The sequence below is a fragment of the Tubulanus polymorphus genome, chromosome 2, assembly GCF_964204645.1.
Source record: "Tubulanus polymorphus chromosome 2, tnTubPoly1.2, whole genome shotgun sequence".
In the NCBI taxonomy this organism is placed as follows: Eukaryota; Metazoa; Nemertea; class Palaeonemertea; order Tubulaniformes; family Tubulanidae; genus Tubulanus; species Tubulanus polymorphus.
The window spans coordinates 11,052,507-11,074,876 of record NC_134026.1 but is presented as its reverse complement, the minus strand read 5'-3'; the positions used below and the strand labels follow the sequence as shown (position 1 = coordinate 11,074,876).

Sequence of the window (22,370 nt, the reverse complement as noted above, 5' to 3'; positions counted from 1 at the left end):
GACCACTTGTTGCGTACTAGATTGTACCCGCGCAAGTGAAGAAGTGATGGTAGCTGTGATAGACCGATCAGCAACCACAGTGCCGCCGCTGGTTGGCTGATAATCCTGCGCGCCGATGGACCGATGCGACGCGAATGTTGCGTACACAGTCACAAACGTTACTTATACGTCATTTGATCACACAGTCCCAATCAGTAGTTGTATTCAGCGATGACGTCTGGTAACGAACCTACCCAACAGTGAGGACCGCAGCACAGTGCGTCAGAAGGTTGAACTCTTTACAGGGGACATTAGGCATGATGGGGGAAGAAAAAACATAACGACTGATGTGGGTCAGGACCAAACGTCGGGTCGTCCATCGGGGTACCTTGAATCTCGTATGCATTTTCAATAAATCAATATGATACGTATAGGATGTTAGGATTTTCAAGATTCGACAAGACCGCGTGTTAAATTTTTGAAACGATACACATGAATTACGTGAGGAGGTAAAAACGCCATTTTTGCGTGTTGGTAATAAATCCAATTATTGGCTACACGCACTGTAAATCTTTGGGCGTATATGCTATTAAATGACGTTAATACTTGTAATGTAAAAATTTTGTAATTCTGAACAACATTGATTACATGGACGATGCAAATCAAATATATACGTGCCCGGAGTAATCAGTCTGGTTACTCTAAGGTCTGTGTCAAGATCATTACTTCGTTTATCTAAGTGTGTATATACATGTGATAAAATCGTGAACTTGTTTGAGGTGTATCAATAACATGAAACAGCATCATAGCATATTAAAACTGGCTTCACAGAATACTGCATATCATTCAAGCTTCATATGTAAATTTTAAACAATTTGTAGTCATTTCTCTATTAATTGAAAGATGTTTACTTCAAATAATGAAAAGAATACTTCCACTGTTCGAGAGTTTTGAGAATTATGTTATTGTTGTAGTGAATTGTATGTTTTTGGTGTGTGAACATGTAAAGCCTGGCGCACACGGGCGACAGTTTCGAGCAATTCTCGAGCAACCGCCCGAATTGCTCGGCGTCGAACGAAAAAAAAATCGCTCGTCTGCGGCAAGGGGCGACAGCGTTTGATATTGGGCGACGGAAAATTGCTTGTCGCCGAGAAATTGCTCGGCGATCGCTCGGGAGTTGCCCGTGTGCGGTAGCTGGAGACGCCAAGCAACGAGCACCTCATCAACCTAGCCAATGACTAAACGAATAAGTATCATGTGATACTTCCAAATACGGCATCACCCGGGTTAGTAGCGTGGCCATCTTGACAAGTCACATGATAAAAATGTTTGGCGCGAAAGATAATCGCCTCTCCGTCGCCAGTGGTCGCATACGGGCGACACCTAGCGATCGATTACTCAACGGTTGCTCAAAAATCGGTCGCAGCAACCGGCGACTGAAAATTGCCTCGTGTGTGCCAGGCTTAACTGGATGTGCATGGATAGTGCATGAGTATATGAGTAAACGATTTATGTTGAGTCATTACATGTTTCGCTGGGATAGTATTACGACAGGGAGATGTGTGATAGGAAAAGGGGGTGTCCCGCAAGTAAATGGCAGTTGTCAGGTGACGATAATTTCCCGAGTGTGGCCAAGTGTCTTCATTTTGTAATATACGTCTTTTCAGTTGGAAATGGGCTGTAAACATAACTTAATTAACTAGTATAATCGGATCATTTGTCCAATTCGTAATTTCAAGTTTCAACTTAACTCATTAACTTGTTCAAGTGATTGTGTTACAAGGTTTTATTAAAGATGATCAGATAGATAAGAGTGCTGACGTGTATTTCATATTCGTAGGCAATTCGAGCTAAGCAATCACCTCGGCTAGCTACAAACATCGGAAATCGAAGAGACACCGAAACCAAGCCATTATTAAGTCACCGTGTAACGAGGATACTGGCCCGAGATCGGAATCGATATCTGTGACAAACCTGATACCGATCGAATGCAGCTCTCTTCGTATCGTAACATTTCTTAAATCTGACTACTGCTCTCATGGGGACTAAGTGGAGGAGATTTGTCACCATCCATGTATCCAGGCGTGATGGCACGAGTTTGGCCTCGAATGTGTTGTAGAGCAAGTTCCCGCATATGAAATCAGCGTAAACTTGAAAATCTTAAGCACCGTTTCGTTCGCTCACAAAGACACTATTATCAGGCTTGAGGCAGAAAATAAAAATGAGAGGTATATACAGTCTCTGGGGATGACAAGTTAATTGATTTATTCCTTATGAAAGGATGGAAGCATTTGGAGAGAAAAAACTTTCATCTAAGTTAGGACTGACTGCGAAAACTCCCGCTCTGTGACGGTTTCGTTGATACACAAGACACGCACCTCCCGATATTCAGACGCTTCGATGCTCCGCACGCTTCTATACTCCGACACTTCGATACTCCAATAATCGTGAAGGTAGTATTGGGGTTTTCTCCTCCTTCACAAAACCATTGCTGTCTTCCTGAGGTTGGTCACACTCAAGAAACATCTTACTTAGTTGTTTCACAGACGAAGCAGTGAATTTCTTTACTTGGACATCAAATGGCTATCGAATGATCTATCATTTCAATACAGTTGAATTGTAACTAAGTTGCATAATAATACATTAGTAAATTTTGCAATTGAATTAACCCTTTAGCAAAACAGAATTGTTATCGTTCATTAATAAACTAATCATGATCAGGGAAATTCAATGATGATGGTCGTAACTATAATATAAGGCGATTACACTTAAATTACCAGCCCCATATAGTATAATCAAATCGCTATTGTGGGTTTTTGAAGATAAGAAATGACGCCATTGTTGATGAATTTTCATATAAGTCCCATTTAAAGGTTGTTGGAATAATTCATGCATTACGAACCTTTGTGTCACACCAAATCCGCATTTGCAGCGATTTTCTGTATATATCCGTGGTTGTTTGGACTTCTTGTTATTTTCTGTACTTTTGATAGAGGGAATGACTGAAATATCTATGTAATGATTTGTTAAGTGTTTGGCGCATGATTCTCTTTTGGCATTTCTGCTGAGTCCCGGTTGTTCGCGGGTGTAGGAATTCCACAGTTGCATTTGTGAGCGATGAATCATGAATAACTGGTTTGTACCAAGTTGTCAGTTTTTCTGCACATTTGGCCACTAATCAGTACAGGGGACAGATGTTGTAAGTTAAACTATTATATTTGGTGGTTTCTAAATTTATTAATAACGCCTTTTCGTGCGCCATATGCTTGTTTCCATGTAACGAGAAGAATAGAAAGAATATTGAATGAATTAAGAAATAAACCTCTGTTCAACCGACCATACATGATCGCAATATTTCGTGAGAATATTTCTGACTGACGATTACTTATCGTCGAATGGACTGCTACCCTTGTTTTATGAAAACGCCGATTCATTTTCGATAAATGATATTGCAGTAAATCTTCTGATCACATTTAAATAGCTTCAATTCATCTTGCTCATAGCCACATGGAATGAAGAAACGATCGATCATTTTTAATACGATTTGAACGTCGAAATGTATGGAATTTGATGGAGAATAGGACATCTGTACAGTTTAAAGTTTGGCACTCTCAAAAAAATCCTGAAAAATAAAAAAAATCCTGTATCGAGCTTGATTCCGGTCCAGTTACGTAACTGTTTCATTTAGCGGGAATCATGTCGGAAATCCATGTATAAACGTATCTTTCTTCTCCGAAAATGGAGGGATAAATCGGTCAAGCCTATACGCACAAATTTCGATGTCTCCAGGACACGATTAAACCTGGTGTTTTGAAACGACGAAAATTGCCAGTCAGGGGAACTGAATTGAATAGCGTAGAAAGCAGGAGGGAAATATCATATCTATTCTAGTTATGTTCGTTTTTAACGGCGAGTAATCTAATTTTTTATGCAGCAGCACCATCATGCTCTGGAAGCTTTTATTTTGACGATCTCACTTAATCGTCAACCAGCATCTATTTTTAAGAGCCATGTAAACGCATTCTTAAAACATTCCTAAACGTTGCCTTAAAATACGGGTGCCATAGAGTTCGAATTGTATAAATCCCCCAACACAAACATTTTTACGTGGATAATAAATAGATTAAAAATTAAATAAATAGATGTAAAAAATTCACGATTATATTACAATGATGAATGTACAAAACACACACAATTCCGAATCTGTGGCACATTGGTATCGACTGTCGTCACAGAACATCTGCGACGAAACAGCTTTGATGTCAACGCCAAACGGTAATCTTAAACTCTCCATGCGCTTTCATACATGGAAAAGGCTTGGAGAAGAAATGGTGAAAATATCCAAACAATCGGTAAGGATCTATTCAATCTGACACTTGAATGCAGAATGCCGTGTGTGATATTATATTCTTCATCTTGCAACAAACTAAATATACATTTTGTTTTATCATTTCTCTTGGCCATTTACTAACACCAACGATGTATCCACACTAAAGGAAGATCGTTGTTGTTTGGTTTCGTAAGCGTCAGATACCGCCATATGTTAACCACAATAAGGCGTTTGAATATTTTTTTCAATTACAGTATCGACTGTTGGGAAATATTGGGTGACAGTGTGACATGTTGGGATTGATGTCATCCGATCGTACTAACCATTACTGAACCTATTGAAACTTGTTGAATAATTCGTAAGCATCTAATCGGATCTATATATTACGGGAAACTATCGCCTACCAGCTACTGTCACCGGATATGCGATTGGCCTCGAAATTTTGTGCGGTAATCTAATCGTTGTATAACGTAATGCAACAGCTATTTACACGAATGTGAACATATGGGGGGGGGGGGACAATATTTCAGCCAATCATTTAGCAAGAATTCCAATATGCAATACACTCAAAACAATATCATATCATATCAAAACAATTTTACAGTGTAGCAGCCGCAATGACCCAGTTAGTAGAGCATTTTGGCATTCGACTCCCGTGTTATCAAGTTCCGGTATCACATGGTCTCCACGGGCATGGGTATGTACCAGATTACTCTAGTGGTTGTTTATGTGTTCGTGAGCGCGGGAATGCTCTGTGGGACAACACACGTATAAAACGCGTGATGCATGAATTGAAAATTTGCAGTTTCATAGAAATCCTTGTGGTTTTCGTGGGTTAGTCAGTATACGTACCTTAGGAATGGATGTTTTTGTATCGAACTTGCGTAACCACATTTAACGCACGTCAATGCAAATGGAAATGATTGTTTCAATTCTTTTAAGATTCTGGTCGTCCATCCAAGTCAATACTGAACACGCTTCGCCATGTTTCAACCTTTATTTTCCTCTACCCATCCGTCTATTTGAACAGGTACATTGCTAGTTAGACTTAATAACATGTATTACACTTCGAGACAAGGTTTTTTGAGAAGCCATCCTATTTTCGTTTGGTTGACTAATTTCCATAGTTCTTAAAGGGCACGCACGATCGGCAGGCAATGCAGGCTAGGCCCTACACATTATTTCCACTTCAACGATTGCTTTCTAAGTAGTCATCAACAATCGTCTGCCCAATCCATAGCAACCATATGAAGGGACCTGCTTCTCATTCACCATGGAACTGATAACCACGCGTACAAATTTCCCAGCATGTTTGTCTTCCTCATTGTGATTCGCATTGCGTTGCCGAAGATAAAATCTAATTTCAGCAAACAGATTAAATTTGCTAACGTTTTTTAAAAGCAGGTTTTATAAAACAAGACAGATTACTGTACAGTGGAAAAACATTCTTGGGAATCGAAGTTTAATCATAGCTTTTCTTGGTGACCTTATTAATTTCCCTTGCTGTTGATGAAAATGCAAAGCGACACTTCATCGAATACAAAACGAATACGTCCGTAAACAAGGAATCGGAAATTTCCCCGAAGGGATAACACTTTCGTTTCACTGTGCGATTACATCGCTCTTGAGGGGTGATAATGGGACTCTCAAGAGCCTCTCGCTATGAACTCTATTATTGGTGAAGGAACGTATATGAATGGAAATGAGATAATTATACATGATTACCTATTTTTCGATCATGGTTATAAGCCGTATTTTTCTTCCGTAGTTTGGCTTGAGAGTGAAAATGCCGGGGTTGTTCTTTTTAAAGTGAATCGATACGTTTTTTGAGTCCACGAGTGAATCCCCGGAAAGGAAATAGCTGATGAATTTGATCAGAATTATTTAGAACCCACCCGTAGCTATTTCCTTCTATGCAAACGATCTCACCGCTCCCGCAAAGCTATTGCAACATCAACCCCACCCGGACTTAACTGAGTTAGGAAGCATTAAAAGATTTCGATAGTTACTTCAATTAGAATAACTCGCGGAGGGGGTGGCGGTGGAGGCCTCCCGCGGATTTATCACGACTGCCGAACTATCGATTTATTGCGGTGCAAGATAACATTGAATTGAATTGCAGTTTTTCAAATATACATATTACGAGCAATAGATTTAACCGTGTCTCTTGTTCTCTTTTAGATCCTGTCAGGATTTTAGATATATTTGATCTTATAATTTTTCTGTTTTATTTTTCAATTAAAAGTTGTGATCGAAATACACTCGTGAGATGTCTTATCTTTGTCTGTGGTCTCTCATTAGAAAATCAATTGCTCCAACTTTGGCATGTGGCTAATCAAAGGTCTGGAAGGGCGATTATATCTTATACTTATATATACACGAGTTACTAACTTGAGGTTAAGAGGTTCTTCGTCGTCATAGAATCAGGTCATTGATACTTGTTTATATAACTCATGCTTTAATTGATTAAAACAAAAACTACCTTCAAAACTGACTTTGCTACTGATGAAATATGTACTGAGGACTAACATTGAGCCAAGGCGAGGATGAATAATATATGACTGGCAGCTAGTTCGCTGATTATATGATTTATTTCTTACCGCATGATTCGTTTCGAGAGTGTTTGGAAGCTGAAGAAATTTGCATTCACGTTCAATCAAAATGTATTTATTTAGCTTTCCAGAAGAACATCCTCAATATATCTCAATGAACCTTTAAATACATAAAATGAAAAAGGAACTAATTTGAATTCAGATAGGCAAGCTAAACAATTCTGCGCATGTAAGTGTAGATAAATAATCATACTTGTTTTGAATGTTGTCTTTCATAACCGAGTTGTTTTTCATGATGAACTTCTGCAGCAAGCCAATTCGCCAATTCATAATTTGTCATAACCTTGTCTATGTTTCATCTTTTTTTTAGATTCGATAAGCATGATTTTTCTTCAGTCGAAATTCCCTATTGAAATTTCGATTTTACTGCAATCAGCCAAACTGCATAAGAGCGGATATCCATCAAAAAGAATGCGTTATACGGGTCGATGGTGCTGTAAATGAAACTAAGAGTGGTTGATGGCGTTATCAAAACGATGACATTTCTATATCGATCTTCGCACTTAAACCATCTGAGTAAAATGTCAAGTCGCTAAGATATTTCTCCCAGCACGATCGATACAGACCAAGTAACCGGATGAATGTGAGCTTGCGAATATCTCTGCATACGAGTAACACTTGAAGCATTCGCCTTCCTCGTAACTCATTATCATGTCCATAATAACCGATATTTTTTGTTATAGTATTTATGTGTATCTTCATACGAGTACATCCTCCCCCGGCAGGGATTCGAACCTGATGCATCGAGATTGCCACATTACGAAACTCTGCCACGCTAGACCGAGTGCGCAGCTACACGCGCAGCTTAGATGATGTCATTGTCAGCCACGGATCCGTAAATCCCGTTTTAATCTAGCCCGGGTTTTCCCATTTATAATTCTTCCGTGAAATTTACCTCAGCGATCATAAAACAAGCAATCTGATTGGTGCCGCAAGTTTTCGCGCGGCAAAGCTGCGCATATACCTCCGCACCCGGTCTACTGTGGCAGGGGTTTCGTGCCGTGGCTGAGTGCAGTTGCCGTTGGAGGATGCATGAGTAAAGCTTCGAGCATTCGCTTTCTCCAATAAGAGAAAAGATCACGGCCATAACTCACCACATCATGTAAAACAATGACATTTGTTTTCTAATCGTAATACATGTGTATATGATCTGTAGGGTGTACGGTATTTTTCATCTCCATGTATCTATTTGCGTAACTCTCTACATCCACCAATCGTCATGTCTGCTAACGTAATATGTTACCGTATTTCAATCGACGTCTCAGATCGAGCATGATTAAGGGACTCGCTTTGGTTCGGATTAGACTGAATTGTAACCTTTTTTCTATTTCCCCACGATATCAATTTTAACGAGAATTGTTAGAGTCAATTCTCCGTCAACGAAAACATCCGACAATCTAACTAAGGTTGCAGTTGAATAATGATGGTGAAATCCCATGGGCTTGGCATGTGCGGATGTATCGAAGCGTTTCGGTGATTTAATATTCTCTTGTCGACCGAATACGATGAACGGATTCACATATACATGTGAATCAACGTGACATCGTAATACGTCGCCTGGACAACTTCCGAAAGGCCTATACGTATTATGCGGGTCGATTAGGCCTACAGTAGGCGATAAGCCGTTTTTTCCAGCGTTTAGTTGGTGGCGCTATAATGGAGAACCATACTTATAGATGCTTATCCGAAATACATTGATGTTAGGAAATTCAAATCATATCAAAATACAAAGGTTCATTAGTCAACTCGATGATGATTTAGCAACACGCTTATTCGAATTTAGAATTGGGTTTTATCTATTACCTGTAAATAAATTATCAAATCTTCAATTAGATAGAGATGATAGATTATGTTCCGCTTGTGGTATTCTAGGTAATGAATTACATTTTATCAACCCATTTGGTAATCTTGATATTTTGAAATATCCAACAACTCAGTCGCTAAATTCTTTAAAAAAAAGGTTAGATGTATATAGATCTGTCCAGTAGTTAGTATATTGTAAATAGTGTACGTATGTATTGTTAATAACTTTCTTATATTGCATTAAGGTTTATATTTTCTATTGTTTTGTAAATATTGTATATTTAGTAGAGTAGTCTCCCCCCATATACCATAAAAATGGTGTAAATCCTAATCATAATCCTGATACATCAATACAAGCGTCTTATGAAGGGCTACTGACCACACCAGACGGATTCCAGTTATTTTGGGAAGTTTTGAAGACGCTTCAAGGTAATGTCTTGATATTTGGTTTATACCTGTATCTACCCTAGACACACCTTCAGAATCAAGATGGTCGACAGGTGGCCATTGTTGTTCGTCAAAATCAGCACTTTTTACACTTTTTGAGGGAAATTTTGAAGACGCTTAAATCAATTACCTTGATCTTTCGTATATATTTGGATCCCCCAAGGGCCCATCACCATAAGAAAAATTGGGTCGATCGGACTCAAGATGGCCGTCCTATGACCTTTTTAGTGCCCAAAAATGTCAATTTTGGCCCAATTTCTGAGTCATGTAGCTTCCTACTGGTTTGCCATTTCTCCTTGCAATTTGTGATGGGTATTCTTTGGAGAGGGTTGTTTTATACCTGAGCCAGGTCTTTTTGATCGGCCAATTGTGACGCAATTGGTGGCCATCTTGGTATCATCAGTACTCATTGGTAGGTTCGGAAAAAGTTTTTCCACATTATATTGATACCTAAGCATATTTTGTTACCACAATTAATTGCAAAGTTGTAGCTCATGACATCATCTATGATTGTGGTGAGTTTTAAGGACATTAGTTATTCTAGGACCCAGTTCCACAGTTGTGAGTTAAAGTTAACTCTGAGTTAAAGTTAGTCCATTTTCAATGTTTTAACCCAGGGTCAAATCTTAACTCAGAACTGTGGAACTGGACCCAGGGGACGTTGAATAGTAGAATGACTTAGTATTTCCTTATTAGATTGGTACCTAGGCATATTTTGTTACCATGATCAATTGCAAAGTTGTAGTTTATGACATGTTCTATGGTTTTAAATATGGTCACCAGGGGGCGTTGAATAGTAGAATACTTAGTATTTCCATATTGAATTGGTAACGAGACATATTTTGTTATCACAATCAATTACAAAATCGTAGCTGCTGACATGTTCTATGATTGTGGTGAGGTTCAAGATCATTGGTTTTTGTATATGGTCACCAGGGGGCGTTGAATATTGAAATTGTTAGATTGTTGAGCATTGGAAACCACTTCCCAAGTGGGCATGGTGTCCCTGGACCCCTAGTTCTTCTGATTGTGGGTTTTTTTCAACGTATCATACGAATGCCTTTATCTGGTCCATTTCCCGAGAATGATTCCCATTGCAATGTTGTTTTTACTTGAGCACAATATTTTGGTTTTTTCGGTTCATATAATGCGAACAATCGTCTTTCGAAACAAACACACAAAATGGACCCATTAACGGCTATCAGAAAGATGTTTTATATTATCTTCAAAATTTTTCCTACCACAGTGTAGCCAGTGGCGGAATCGGGAGTGCTTCAGAAGGTCAGGACTCCCCTTCACAGCAGAGCTAGCGCCTTTTTAAAAGAATCAAAGCTCACACAATTATATTACTGCCGTACGTCCACCAAATCAATTTTCACTGTGTAAGTTTTGTTAATGCTAGATTTGAATTTTGTATCTATAATTTGTGATCAACTTTAAGATCGGCTAGACTCGGGCTATAGGCCTAGACCGTTGTTATTTAAACTGGTGAGTTGACTCGTGATCTATGCATGCCCCACGATTCATACTTAATCTATAATGCCATGACAAACGGAAAAAAGCTTTCCCAAAAATTGTCACGTTTCTTTTTTTGTAAATTGAAATGTTGCTTTCATAAGGGCTTGAACCTCAATCTACAAAAGTTCGATCTTCTCAGTTATCCCCTCGCGGCGATGATGTTACGGCATGCGAAGTGTACAGATTATTCGCTTAGCCGGATTCTGCAGATACAATTATCGGTTGTTTATGTGCTGGAAAATACTTGATATGTTCGTGCAGCCGTCCTGTTTGGCCGCCGTTGACGTCATTTAATGCCCACGGGAGTAGATCATCTTGTCAACGCATTATGCAAATGGCACAGCACTAAATCTTCTCGTATGGATCGTTTAAAAGATAAGGTCATGGCACAAACACAACAGCATAAACGGCATTTAAAGACACATTGCATTACATAACGGATCGAACGTTTTTTTTTATTATTAAAGATGGAGTAAGCCGATGGGATAATCAATGCATTCTAAGCACACAACTTTCAGATACATGTTTTCGTGATGTTTCTACCCATGAGTGTTACTCATTGATCACGATGAGAATGAGAGAATCTTGCCCGCATATTTGAGATCTAATAATACTTATATATATATATACTGAACGCTCGGAGATTACTCGAAAGCCTAGATCATAATTTGATTAATATATAGGCCCACGCTACAATCTTGGAGCAAAACCTGGTGTAAGTATCGAAATGGATTTACGAGAACAGTATGTTTCATAATTCACAAAAAAAGCAATATTCGACAATAAGATTATCATCTTAAAAGGAGCGGGTATAAGTCGTAGTTACACGTTATGGTTCGATTTTTTAGAATGTTAAAAACCCGGGTTAAGTTCTTTAAAGCTAGCTTAGTTATTTTCCTAATGTATCCAAACGAAAGTGATTGCTCCCATTACTGAATATTTGGAATTTTAGCGACTCGGTCGTCGTCTGCCTGTGTGTCGAATATGACGCGTGATCCGAGATCTTGTACTGGACGGAAGTTGTTTAGTAAATATTCAATCGGTTCATTGTCATGACTAGCCTTCAATGAGTAGAACATATTCATCTGTGAAATAGAATCAATCAAACGTGCATTTATGAGCAGTTTTCAGTCATTACTTTTGAAAAAGAAATGTTTCAGTCGTTTATTTTTGGTATGTCTACACGAAATCAACGTTACCTGACCCTTAGACAGTTGGACTGGTTCCCTGAAAACGATCCACGTTACGCTACCCAGACAGCCAGGGGTAGTTAAACCACCTTCGTATTTGAAATATCTGTCGACGTTTGTTGGCAGTAATTTTCCGATCGCGAATCCGGGCATGCCACTTTTATGGTCTATATAAGAATTTTGCATTTTAAAAATTAATGCATTTTACTCTTGACTGAGGGAAATCAATCTGAAGTCCTACCAACCTTCATACTGAACTTTTGAAAAGTGATCCAAAACCAGGTTATACGCCTGATTCGCAGGTACCGTGTCAGTTGTCTATGAAATTGAAATATGCAAAAACAAATTAAAAAATATATATGACGAATTACATAACTGTGGTGCTTTGTGGTATTTTCAACGATGTATCTCTTCTGTCAATCCAGAAGACATACGCTGACTCGAATTAATATGCGTTAATCTTTCTGATTAGCAATTCGATTTCAAATGAGCCGCACCGATAATTCTCTTGGAAGACCCACTCACGCAAATTACGACATACCTCAAGCCAGACTCCCAAAACAAGAAGACCATCAGGGTATTTAGCGGCCTCGGCCAAGGTCCCGTATTTTAGATTGAAGTGAACGATATGCATCTGAAAGAAACCACAAAAACATGTTCATTCGAATCAGTTTATATCGATTACTCTAACAATACAATTTTTGAGACAATTTTGATACTTCGGCGTGGTACTGTTTTCCTTGAATAAGATGTTCTGATCCAAGATGTTTTTGACTTCCCCAATGAAAGTGAAACTGCGCGGCGCTAAATGTCCCAGGTGGTAAATGAACTGCCTTGGTGTGAAACCAATCCGGTGTCAATGTCACAACGACTTAAGAAGAAGTAAATAAAATAAATCTAACATTGGCCAATTCGTCACGGACACCATCTGTCTGAGTCGCCATTGGAAATAAATAGGAACACGAATAAAAGGTTTCACTGAGTTATAATGCGCGAGAGATATACGTACTGTAAAAGACGGGATCATGCATGCGTGTCAGTAATTTATTTTCCAATTTTAGTATTTTGAGTTAATGAGTCTATGTCGCTAAAGTGCATGATCTAGATAGTGAATAATAAAAAGCAGTACGGTGTGCGTGTATGCTGCTGGAGATTTCGTTAGATCACTCGGTCTAGCCCAGGCCATCAATGTGATCGCTATGGAGAGCCGGGAAATTAGATATATGCATATACATTTCCAAAATATACACGTAAAAACCCTTGGGTCAATGTATTTGGTCCCTAATATGGCCATTAAGTACCTGAATGCCCATCATTCCTTATTTCAAACAATCCCTCAGGAACGAGATCGAAGTTAACTAGTTGAAGTTTCCCCAAGTCACTATCAATGATGGTTCTTCTCTTTACGAAGTCAATAGGTGACTGTCTCTGATTCCAGTGAGCGTCGCATGCTGGATTTATTTTGTGCCACGAAGCGGGACCTATTCAGAAATAGCAAACATTTGGAATGGAAAAAAACGATATGCTAAATTTCGTGTACTTTATTGTCGTGTACAACTGACCATGTTCGCCGTGGTAGGTCCAATGCGGTGTTGTTTCACCTAAAAAGATACGCATATCAGCAAACACGATAATCTAAAAAATTATCGCTTACAATTTCACAAAATTCATTATACGTAGGCCTACTTACCTTTCTTCGATGGGCTTTCGATATACTTTTTCTTCTCGTCTTCATTTTTGTCACCGTCATATTCATTTTCTAAGTCGACACAGCTGCCGTCAGGTTGGTACTCTTTGCAAGCATCTACAAATAACGATGACATAATTAATCGTTGTAAGAGACCAGCAACTGCATTCAAAATCACGTATATTTAAAGCAATGGACATACAACTAACGTAACATGTAACGCCAATCCAAACCAGTAGACAGTAAAAAAACCTCTGAAAAAATCAAACTTTATCAATTATAAAAGTATCAATTATTTTTAACGAATGCGATCAGTCGTGTATTTTCCAATGATTGCATACAAATAAATGACTTGCTTACCATTTTATTACGTCCAAACAGTTCCCGACGAATTCCAGCCCGGACTGACGAAATTTCTGGTCTCGGGGTCGTCGCCACGTTGTAACGTCCATAAATAACCAACGCAACCGCTTACATAACAAGTCATGACATTTTGACCATTCTGTCTATTCATTTTGGTCATTTCGGCGAAACGTGAAACCTAACATGGTCGGTACGAACTTCTTATACTGTGATCGCCGTGTACACATACACTTAAGTCGTTAAACCGGTTCTACGGGGGACAGAGTGAAATGTGTGCTTGTTTGCTTGTTGTATTGAAAAAGTATATATATATGATATATATATGTATATATATATATATATATATATATATATATATATATATATATATATATATATATATATATATATATATATATATGTGTATATATATATATATATATATATATATATATATATATATATATATATATATATATATATATATATATATATATATATATATATATATATATATATATATATATATATATATATATATATATATATATATTTATATATATGTATATATATTTATATATATGTATATATATATTTACGTTTGTTATGTCCACGAAGTATATAGATTGTCTTGTAAGAAAGTGTTGTGTCCTAGTGTCCCAAGCGTAGTTGTCTTCAAATATAAGGTTTCATAAAGGAGGGTTTTTGTGCTCTGTTTATGGTCCAACTGCAGTTTAGGTCACCATCATCTATGTGGCGCTAGTGTTAGATTAGGGTTCAAATTTCCATTCCTTCATTGACAGAAACATCTGACACATTTCAGCATTCCAGCCGTTAGATTAATGCCTGTGCCCCTCACCAGAGTTCACTGTTGCGCGTGTTGTGCCGGTACTGCGCAGCTGGCTTCGGATCTACGTACGTACGTGTATACTGCGCAGAAAGGTAGGTCCAATCATTTTTTTAAATCATTGCGTTCCACTTAAATACATGATGTACACTCTACAAGTATAAAACAAATCATGGATTATACAGTTGTTGTTCATAAACAAGCATACGGTTTCATAGATATTTCATAATCTAACTGTGAATATGACAACAGTATGGATTTTACTATTGATCTTGCAGTGGCAGCACCGTCATACACGCCACGTTGTCTATGATTCACTACGTCAGCTGTAGAATTATTGGTAAAAGGCGCACATTCCGACCTCGGGTCCGGGCCGAGGGGGGGGCTGGTTAGCGGACAGACTCCCTAAAAGTGCTCTTCAAAAAGTCAGTGCCAAAAGATTTATGGGTCAAGATTTTTCGAAATTTTGAGACAATTTGTATGTTTTTTGGGGAAATTAATTCATCTCAAATTCTTTCTTCAGATACCGGTGCCCGGGCGCTTCATACTTAAGTTCTGCCCTTTTCCAATAAGAAATTGCCCCTTTTAACGGTGACAAAGAGCCTCTTTCTTGAAATAGAACTGTCCCTCAAAAAAAGCTCGGCACGGGTCCGATCCTAATTATTGTCGATAGTAAAATTATCGTATGAAACACAGGGGAAGACTTAACACAAACAAATTCGACACCTTTAGTTGTTAAATTATCTTAAATCTGTATTTGGAAGACCTAAGTTCACTTCCTACCCCGGCAGGACAGTAGTAATACAACAAAAAACGAATCGCACACGTGCAAAAGAAATTCCCGAAAATAAGATCTTAATTGTACAGAATAATTTTTAACTGTTAAAAATTCCTTTCAGATATTTACAAAATGTTTTTTAAGTTAAATCGTGTCGTCCATACCTTATCGCGAAACCTAGCGCGCAGCAAAGCCACTGAAGCTTCACCGCGTATCGGCACAGCTTCCCATACTGTGTTCACCCGCGAAGACAAGTACGGAGCGCATAACTACCATCCAATACCGGTTGCACTCGCCAAGGGTCAAGGTTCGATTTATTTCATTTCAATTCGATTTATTTCATTCTAATTCGATAAGAATAGACGATTACGTGCGTTTGATTGGCAAATCCTGAATGCCAGTATAATGTCAAAATAAATTCACTTGAATCCAGATTTAACGGCGGATTGATTGGAAGCGCATAAGCGGAGTCCATATTTGTCGAATCGAGTCTTTCATATATCTCGTCAATGGACTTCGTTACTATGTATTTTTACAGGTGTCCATTTATGGGATGTCGAGGGAAATCATTTTTTCGATTTCCTTAGTGCCTATGGCGCAGTAAACCAAGGCCACTGTCATCCGAAGATTGTTGCCGCTTTGAAGAACCAAGCTGACATTCTAACTCTTTCATCAAGAGCATTTTATAATACATCATTGGGAGAATATGAAGAATTCATCACCAAGCTCTTAGGTTTTGATAAAGTTTTACCAATGAACACAGGTGAAAGTCTAAAAAAGTGTATTTTTGCAAATGTTTGTAGGCCTAAATACGTACGTAATATAGCACATCTGATGCGTTACATAGAATGTAAATAGATCGGTGATTGTCTCATTTATTTTCAGGAGTTGAAGGTGGAGAAACTGCTTGCAAACTAGCTAGGAAATGGGGCTATACCGTTAAAAAGATTCCCGAAAATAAAGCCAGAATTGTTTTCGCTGATGGAAATTTTTGGGGCCGCACATTAGCTGCTATATCTTCGTCAACCGATCCGAGTAGCTATGCTGGCTTTGGTCCATACATGCCAAATTTTGATATCATACCATACGATGATTTAGACGCACTCGAGGTTAGCTAAGAATTCATATATTTGTCATTCAAGCTGTTCGCACACTAATTTTCCGATTGTTTGTCGGTTCGCTGGGCCGACGACACCCAGCGCCCATTAATCTTTCACATGATCGCAATGTGCTTGATTTTATATATTCAATCATGGACATATATGTCATGGACATCTCCTCACATGAAATTTTGATTACCCAGTATAGTGGTCTCACCACCAGGGGAAGTTAAAAATTATAAACATTATGATATATCAAATATAGCTGCAAAACCCTAAATATCTTAATCTATACTGGTACCATGCAAATTTTGTAATCATGATCCATAGCAAATTGTAGATTGTGATATGTTCTGAGTAGTGATTTGGTCACTGGTTTTTGCATACGTTCACCAGGGGGCGTTGAATGGTGAATTTACATAGTATTCCATTATATTGGAACCTATGCATATTTTGGAAGCATATTAAATTAAGTTGTAGTTCATTTATGATATGTACTGTGATTGTGGCGAATTTCAAATTCATTGTTGTCGGGATATGTGATGCTAGGGGGTGTTTGAAACGGAAATTGTCAGAATGTTAACATTTCAAGCTGCTTCCCAAATGGGCATGGCGTACGTGGACCTCTATTTGAATAAACTACATTCAGAAAGTTATTTTGTAGAAAGCGGTTTCAAATCCAGACGTGTGTGCTTTCATGGTCGAGCCAATTCAGGGAGAAGCTGGGGTAGTGGTGCCCCAAGAGGGTTATATCAGCAAGGCAAAGGCTATATGTAAAAAGCACAATGTATTACTTATTGCTGATGAGGTACAGACTGGCTTAGCTAGAACTGGAAAGTATGCATGAGATTTCAAGTAATATCTAATTTCTGTCAATTACATGTATATAGAAGTTGTTTCTTCGGTAGTCGAGAAAACATTATGTTAAGTCCTAGATTATGTAAATTATCATCGTCACTGTTTTAGACTTTTATGTGTTGACCATGATGCAACCAAACCTGACATACTTATTCTCGGCAAAGCTCTATCAGGTGGAGTTTACCCGGTAAGTTTCTTTTGAATTGAAATAACACGAGGAAAGTGCAATGTACATAAAGGAGGCCCTTTGCGTCATTGGTCTTTCTAGGTTTGTTCAATTGTATCTTATTTTAGTTTTTGTCATAGGTGGCTGCAATTCTAGCAGATGACGAAGTGATGTTAACCATCAAGCCAGGTGAACATGGATCGACCTATGGTGGGAACCCTATGGCTTGTAAAGTTGGTATCGCTGCATTGGAGGTAAGCATGCTGTGTAATGGAATGTGTGGAGTATGCAATATGTTTGTATATGGTCACAAGTCTTTTGTCTATGAGTTAATTTTCACTTTCCAAGGTAATTGAGGAAGAGAAACTATCGGAGAATGCTGCCAAGATGGGTGATTTATTGATGGCTGATCTTAAAAGATTACCAACGGACGTTGTGAAAGTTGTACGCGGTCGTGGTCTTATGTGCGCTATCGAAATCGCTGAAGGTAGAGTTTATATTGATAATAAAGATATTGAGGGTTTTCTGCGATAGTAGCAGAAAACCCTTATTGTTATTTTCTGGATCATTATTATTCGTGTTTTCTGCTAACTGCAGAAATACCCATTGTTATTCCATTGATAATTTATGTTTTCTGTCACTTCGCAGGTAACCTGATTGATATTCCCCAAATTATTATTAGGGTGTTCTGTCCATTCGGCAAGAAATCATATATTTTAATTCTTGTGATTATACATTACTATTATACATCTTCCGATTTTCATAAACTGTTTAAATACGGAACCAATGTCGACAGTAGAAGTGACGATATAAACCACCTACTGGTAAAATTTACTTGCCTTTTTACATTGTGTCCAACAAACTCAAATGAAATATCCAATTCGAGGACTTCGAATCATACGTAGGATCAGCAGATATTGATCCGATGTGACCGGCAGAGACGCAATTTACATTTCACTCGGTGGAGCAAGAATTGGATGGCTCCAAGAATAGCCAAATCAATTAAAACTTTATCGGTCATTCTGTTTACAAACATTTATCAGAGTACAATACAGTAAGGACGATTCAGTTATCCCGACTTACCTCAAAGCCAGTTCCACAGTTGTGAGTTAGACTTAACTCTGAGTTTTAACTTTAGTTCAATTTCAATAAGTTAACCCCCAGGTTAAAGATGATACTAGTCTATATAACTGGTTGTCACAATACTGATGTTTTAAAATAACAAGCATAATTGTGAGTGTAAGATACAGGGAAACCTCGTTTGATACGAGTACCTGAGCTAATAGAAAATTATTCGTTTCAATTCGTCACAGGCGATCCAACGTAAATTTCCTAAAACGCCGGCATGTTCACTGTTAAACGAGGAGAGATCGTTTTTATCCTTTTGTTGTAGACCCGTATCGCGATGATGAATGATACATATAAAGTGATAAAACAAAATATAGAATATCTCTTTTTAAATTTATTTATTTGTTGATTGATTAAACTCTCGGCACGATGTCAATTTCATTATTATATACACCTCATGTATTATGTATGATACAGGTGATCCACTCGATCGGCGTATCTTAACAGCATTGATTTACTAGGGAAATGAGACATACGGACCGAAAATCTTTATCGTTTTCACGAATTTTTTTCGTATCAATGCGGTCGTTTTACGCTGTTTTGTAACTACATTTCGCATGAACACAACAATCATCCCCATACCGCGAGTTTCGTAATAGGCCTCTGAATTAACGAGTATCCACTGTAATCTGTATCATATTATTCATTAATTCAATATTTGAGCAATTTGTATGTATCATTTTAGCCCACTTGGGACAAGTTCCAGCAGCTAGACTATTGCGTTCACCTTTCGTTCTTCGTCCGTCCGTAGACGGAATTTAGGTGTACGAAGGCGATTGAATGGATTGTCACGATATTTAGTTTACACATATATCTCCCCCAGACACATGTGCAGCCCAAAAACTTGCCAGGCTAGCACCAAGATGTTCACTGGTGGCCATCGTTATTTACTTTATGTATTTTCTAAGTTTTCAAGGGAAAATTTGAAGACTTTTCAGTAAATTATCTTCACCTTTCATACGTATATATTTGTATCTCCCAAGCTCTATCAGCACAAGCATTAGAATCACGTCGGTCGGACACACGATGACCGCCCAGTAACCCTTTTGTGTCCAAGAACGCAATTTTAGGTGAGATCTGTAGCTTCCTAATGGTTGAAATATGTAATGGGTATAATTTGGGAAGGGATCTTTAACATTAAATATCAGGCGGGTATTTCGATCAGTCCATTGTCATGCAATCGGTGGCCATCATAGTATCATCATCATCAGTCCCGATGGAAAAATTTTTTATTTCATAGTCTTGATGTTTTATGGCACTGTCAAAGGATTCATCTCCTTCTCGCCACCAGAGGAATTGAATATTAGATTATATACAATTTCTCTATTTGTACCTTTGCATATTTTGTTACAACAATCAAATTATAAGTTGTAGCTCATGGCATGTTCTGGTTGTGGTGACATGTTCCGGGGACGTTGGATTTAAAGGTTTTGTTGAGCATTTCAAACCACTTCATAAGTGGACAAAGTGTCCCTGGATCCCTGCTAAAGTCAATACTAAAAAATTGTCATCCACACCGTTGTACTATTCAGGCCGAGATTCCCGGGCTCTATAACTCCTATTCGTACAGTTTATTATGATCCTCTATTATTAGCGCTGCGCTACAACCGACGTGTACTAGGTGGTCACCTCTGTCTACAGCTGGTACATGACTGTATACATCGATATTCAATTAAAATGCAGGTTCATCCCTAGTTCATGTACTTGCAAACGTTCAGATGAAAAGTTATTCTGAATGTTTTTATGTTTTAAATGCGATGCCATTGTAACATTTACCAGCATGCTGAATTAATAATATCATTTTAACATTCATTTTGCAGAGCATAATGCCTGGGACGTGTGCCTGAAACTAAGAGACAACGGACTACTGGCAAAACCAACGCACGACACGATCATCAGATTTACGCCGCCTTGCGTTATCAAAGAGAGTGAACTTGGAGAATGCACAAATATCATACATAAGACAATTACATCTTTGTAAAAAGATGAAAATCAGTATTAGTTATATGAAGGGCTTCAATTTGAGACAATATTGTCTAGCAACGAATATTGTCTCAAGTAGTTACGCTTGCTCAGATCTCTAGTAGAGATAAGCCCGACCCGAGTCGGATTTTTATCTTGAATCACTGTTCTGAAAAGATCCGACTTAAACGGGCTTCACTGCAGTTGCAACATAATCTCATGTTCTTGGACATTCCTCTACTCTGTATAAGAAACTCTAAAATGCTTTTTAGTTGTGGTTTGCGTTACGGAATTGTTAATAAACCTAGTAATACTTCTTGTTTGATCTCACGTATTTAATGTAACAATGGTATTCCTAGGATACCTTCGAATACCTTTGAATACATGTACTTATTTATGGAAAATGTTATATAAGTTTTTTAGGTCGGTGTATTTTCATTCCATGCCTATTAATTTTTGTTTAAAAAATTACGAAAATCGCTCTTCTTGATAAGTCTGAAAAAGATAACAAACTGCGTATCTTCATTTTATCTTTTTTTAAATCATAAGCTATCACCCGCTTCAAGGTTTGCGCGCGATGTACACCGTTTTCATCTTTGTAAGAATGATCGTGAGAGGACTCTCGATATGATGTCCAGATTCGTTAAGGAATGTATCGGTCCCAATGGTCCGAAAACCGCGAGCTGACTTACATGCAAATTTGATCTCGTGCGAGGAAGATGAAAAATCTCATGCTCCACATGCACAAATCGATTCTATTTTGTATATACAGTTTATTTTAGGACTGTAAAAATAGACAGTTGAAAGATTAATGTATGTTCATTATTTCCTTTTTTGAATAGCGATTAATTGTTCAATGCATATATTCAATACATGGGACGAACGAAGCAAAAAATCATCTGCAGGTGTAGGGGCCATCTGTTACGAGTTGGCCGAGTGATTTTTCTTCAAACCGGATGAACTGGCGATATGCATCAGTCACCAGGTCAACAGTCACCAGGTTGAATGCATCCCATGGAATCTGGAATCAACGCTGAACACGGTAGATGTACGAATTTCAAAGACGTTAAGCCCGTGACACTTGAAACTTATGCGGGCCGTACGTACGTACGTATGTATGTATGTATGTATGTACGTATGTGTGAATGTATGTATGTCGCTTGAGCGTAAAGAACGAGCAGGTATATACCAGTTTTAGTTGGTTGTGCAAGGCCACTAAAGCAATTAAAAACTCAAAGGAAATTCGCATAATTATTCCCTTATGGGTTATTGAGACACTTCATATCATAAATCAACATATGAAATTCCGATCACAGTAACAATTTTCATGCATTAATTGATTTGAGCCCTTTCTTTAGATTCGACGATGTTAAATCACCATCCACCCGCTTATGCTTCAGATTTTCATAATTGACAGTAGATTTATGGTGACATAGTATAGATTTATATAGGTATGCATATTTATATATATATATATATATATATATATATATATATATATATATATATATATATATATATATATATATATATATAGTTATATATATATATATATAGTATATATATATATATATATATATATATATATATATTATATATATATATATATATATATATATATAT

The 22,370-nt window shown here is 37.8% G+C and overlaps 2 protein-coding genes across 6 annotated transcripts; one reads left to right on the top strand and one right to left on the bottom strand.

Annotated features, from left to right (window-relative positions):
• Positions 1–11,101: 11,101 nt before the first annotated feature.
• On the bottom strand, positions 11,102–14,924 carry LOC141898558 (carbonic anhydrase 2-like). 3 transcript variants are annotated; one of them, XM_074784513.1, is made up of 11 exons: positions 14,508–14,924; positions 13,927–14,213; positions 13,769–13,820; positions 13,570–13,683; positions 13,442–13,480; positions 13,181–13,360; positions 12,599–12,750; positions 12,421–12,513; positions 12,125–12,197; positions 11,889–12,046; positions 11,102–11,774 (listed from the first exon to the last, which is right to left on the bottom strand). In XM_074784513.1, exons 2-11 carry the CDS (start codon positions 13,927–13,929, stop codon positions 11,619–11,621), a joined length of 1,020 nt encoding a protein of 339 aa, XP_074640614.1. In that variant the 5' UTR covers positions 13,930–14,213; positions 14,508–14,924; the 3' UTR covers positions 11,102–11,618. The 3 variants fall into 3 exon arrangements, with proteins under 3 accessions (XP_074640614.1, XP_074640615.1, XP_074640616.1); XM_074784514.1 differs by having other exon boundaries at positions 13,927–14,179; XM_074784515.1 differs by lacking the exon at positions 14,508–14,924 and having other exon boundaries at positions 11,601–11,774; positions 11,894–12,046; positions 13,927–14,235.
• Positions 14,785–22,193, top strand: LOC141898557 (ornithine aminotransferase, mitochondrial-like). 3 transcript variants are annotated; one of them, XM_074784512.1, is made up of 10 exons: positions 14,791–14,850; positions 15,034–15,180; positions 15,655–15,840; positions 16,072–16,296; positions 16,419–16,642; positions 17,298–17,470; positions 17,600–17,678; positions 17,798–17,911; positions 18,006–18,144; positions 20,606–22,192. In XM_074784512.1, exons 3-10 carry the CDS (start codon positions 15,666–15,668, stop codon positions 20,764–20,766), a joined length of 1,290 nt encoding a protein of 429 aa, XP_074640613.1. In that variant the 5' UTR covers positions 14,791–14,850; positions 15,034–15,180; positions 15,655–15,665; the 3' UTR covers positions 20,767–22,192. The 3 variants fall into 3 exon arrangements, with proteins under 3 accessions (XP_074640612.1, XP_074640613.1, XP_074640611.1); XM_074784510.1 differs by having other exon boundaries at positions 14,818–14,850; positions 15,034–15,095; positions 20,606–22,193; XM_074784511.1 differs by lacking the exon at positions 15,034–15,180 and having other exon boundaries at positions 14,785–14,850; positions 20,606–22,193.
• Positions 22,194–22,370: the final 177 nt, after the last annotated feature.

What these genes read in the sequence shown, in the direction of transcription:
- LOC141898558 (XM_074784513.1), bottom strand. An exon ending in CGTTACATGTTACGTTAGTT is followed by an intron (nt 13,684 to 13,768) that starts GTATGTCCATTG and finishes CGTTATTTGTAG; the next exon opens with ATGCTTGCAAAGAGTACCAA. An exon ending in TTTTGGGAGTCTGGCTTGAG is followed by an intron (nt 12,198 to 12,420) that starts GTATGTCGTAAT and finishes TCAATTTCATAG; the next exon opens with ACAACTGACACGGTACCTGC.
- LOC141898557 (XM_074784510.1), top strand. Translation starts at nt 15,065, where the DNA reads ATGATTCACTACGTCAGCTGTAGAATTATTG. An exon ending in AGTTTTACCAATGAACACAG is followed by an intron (nt 16,297 to 16,418) that starts GTGAAAGTCTAA and finishes ATTTATTTTCAG; the next exon opens with GAGTTGAAGGTGGAGAAACT. An exon ending in ATGATTTAGACGCACTCGAG is followed by an intron (nt 16,643 to 17,297) that starts GTTAGCTAAGAA and finishes GTTATTTTGTAG; the next exon opens with AAAGCGGTTTCAAATCCAGA.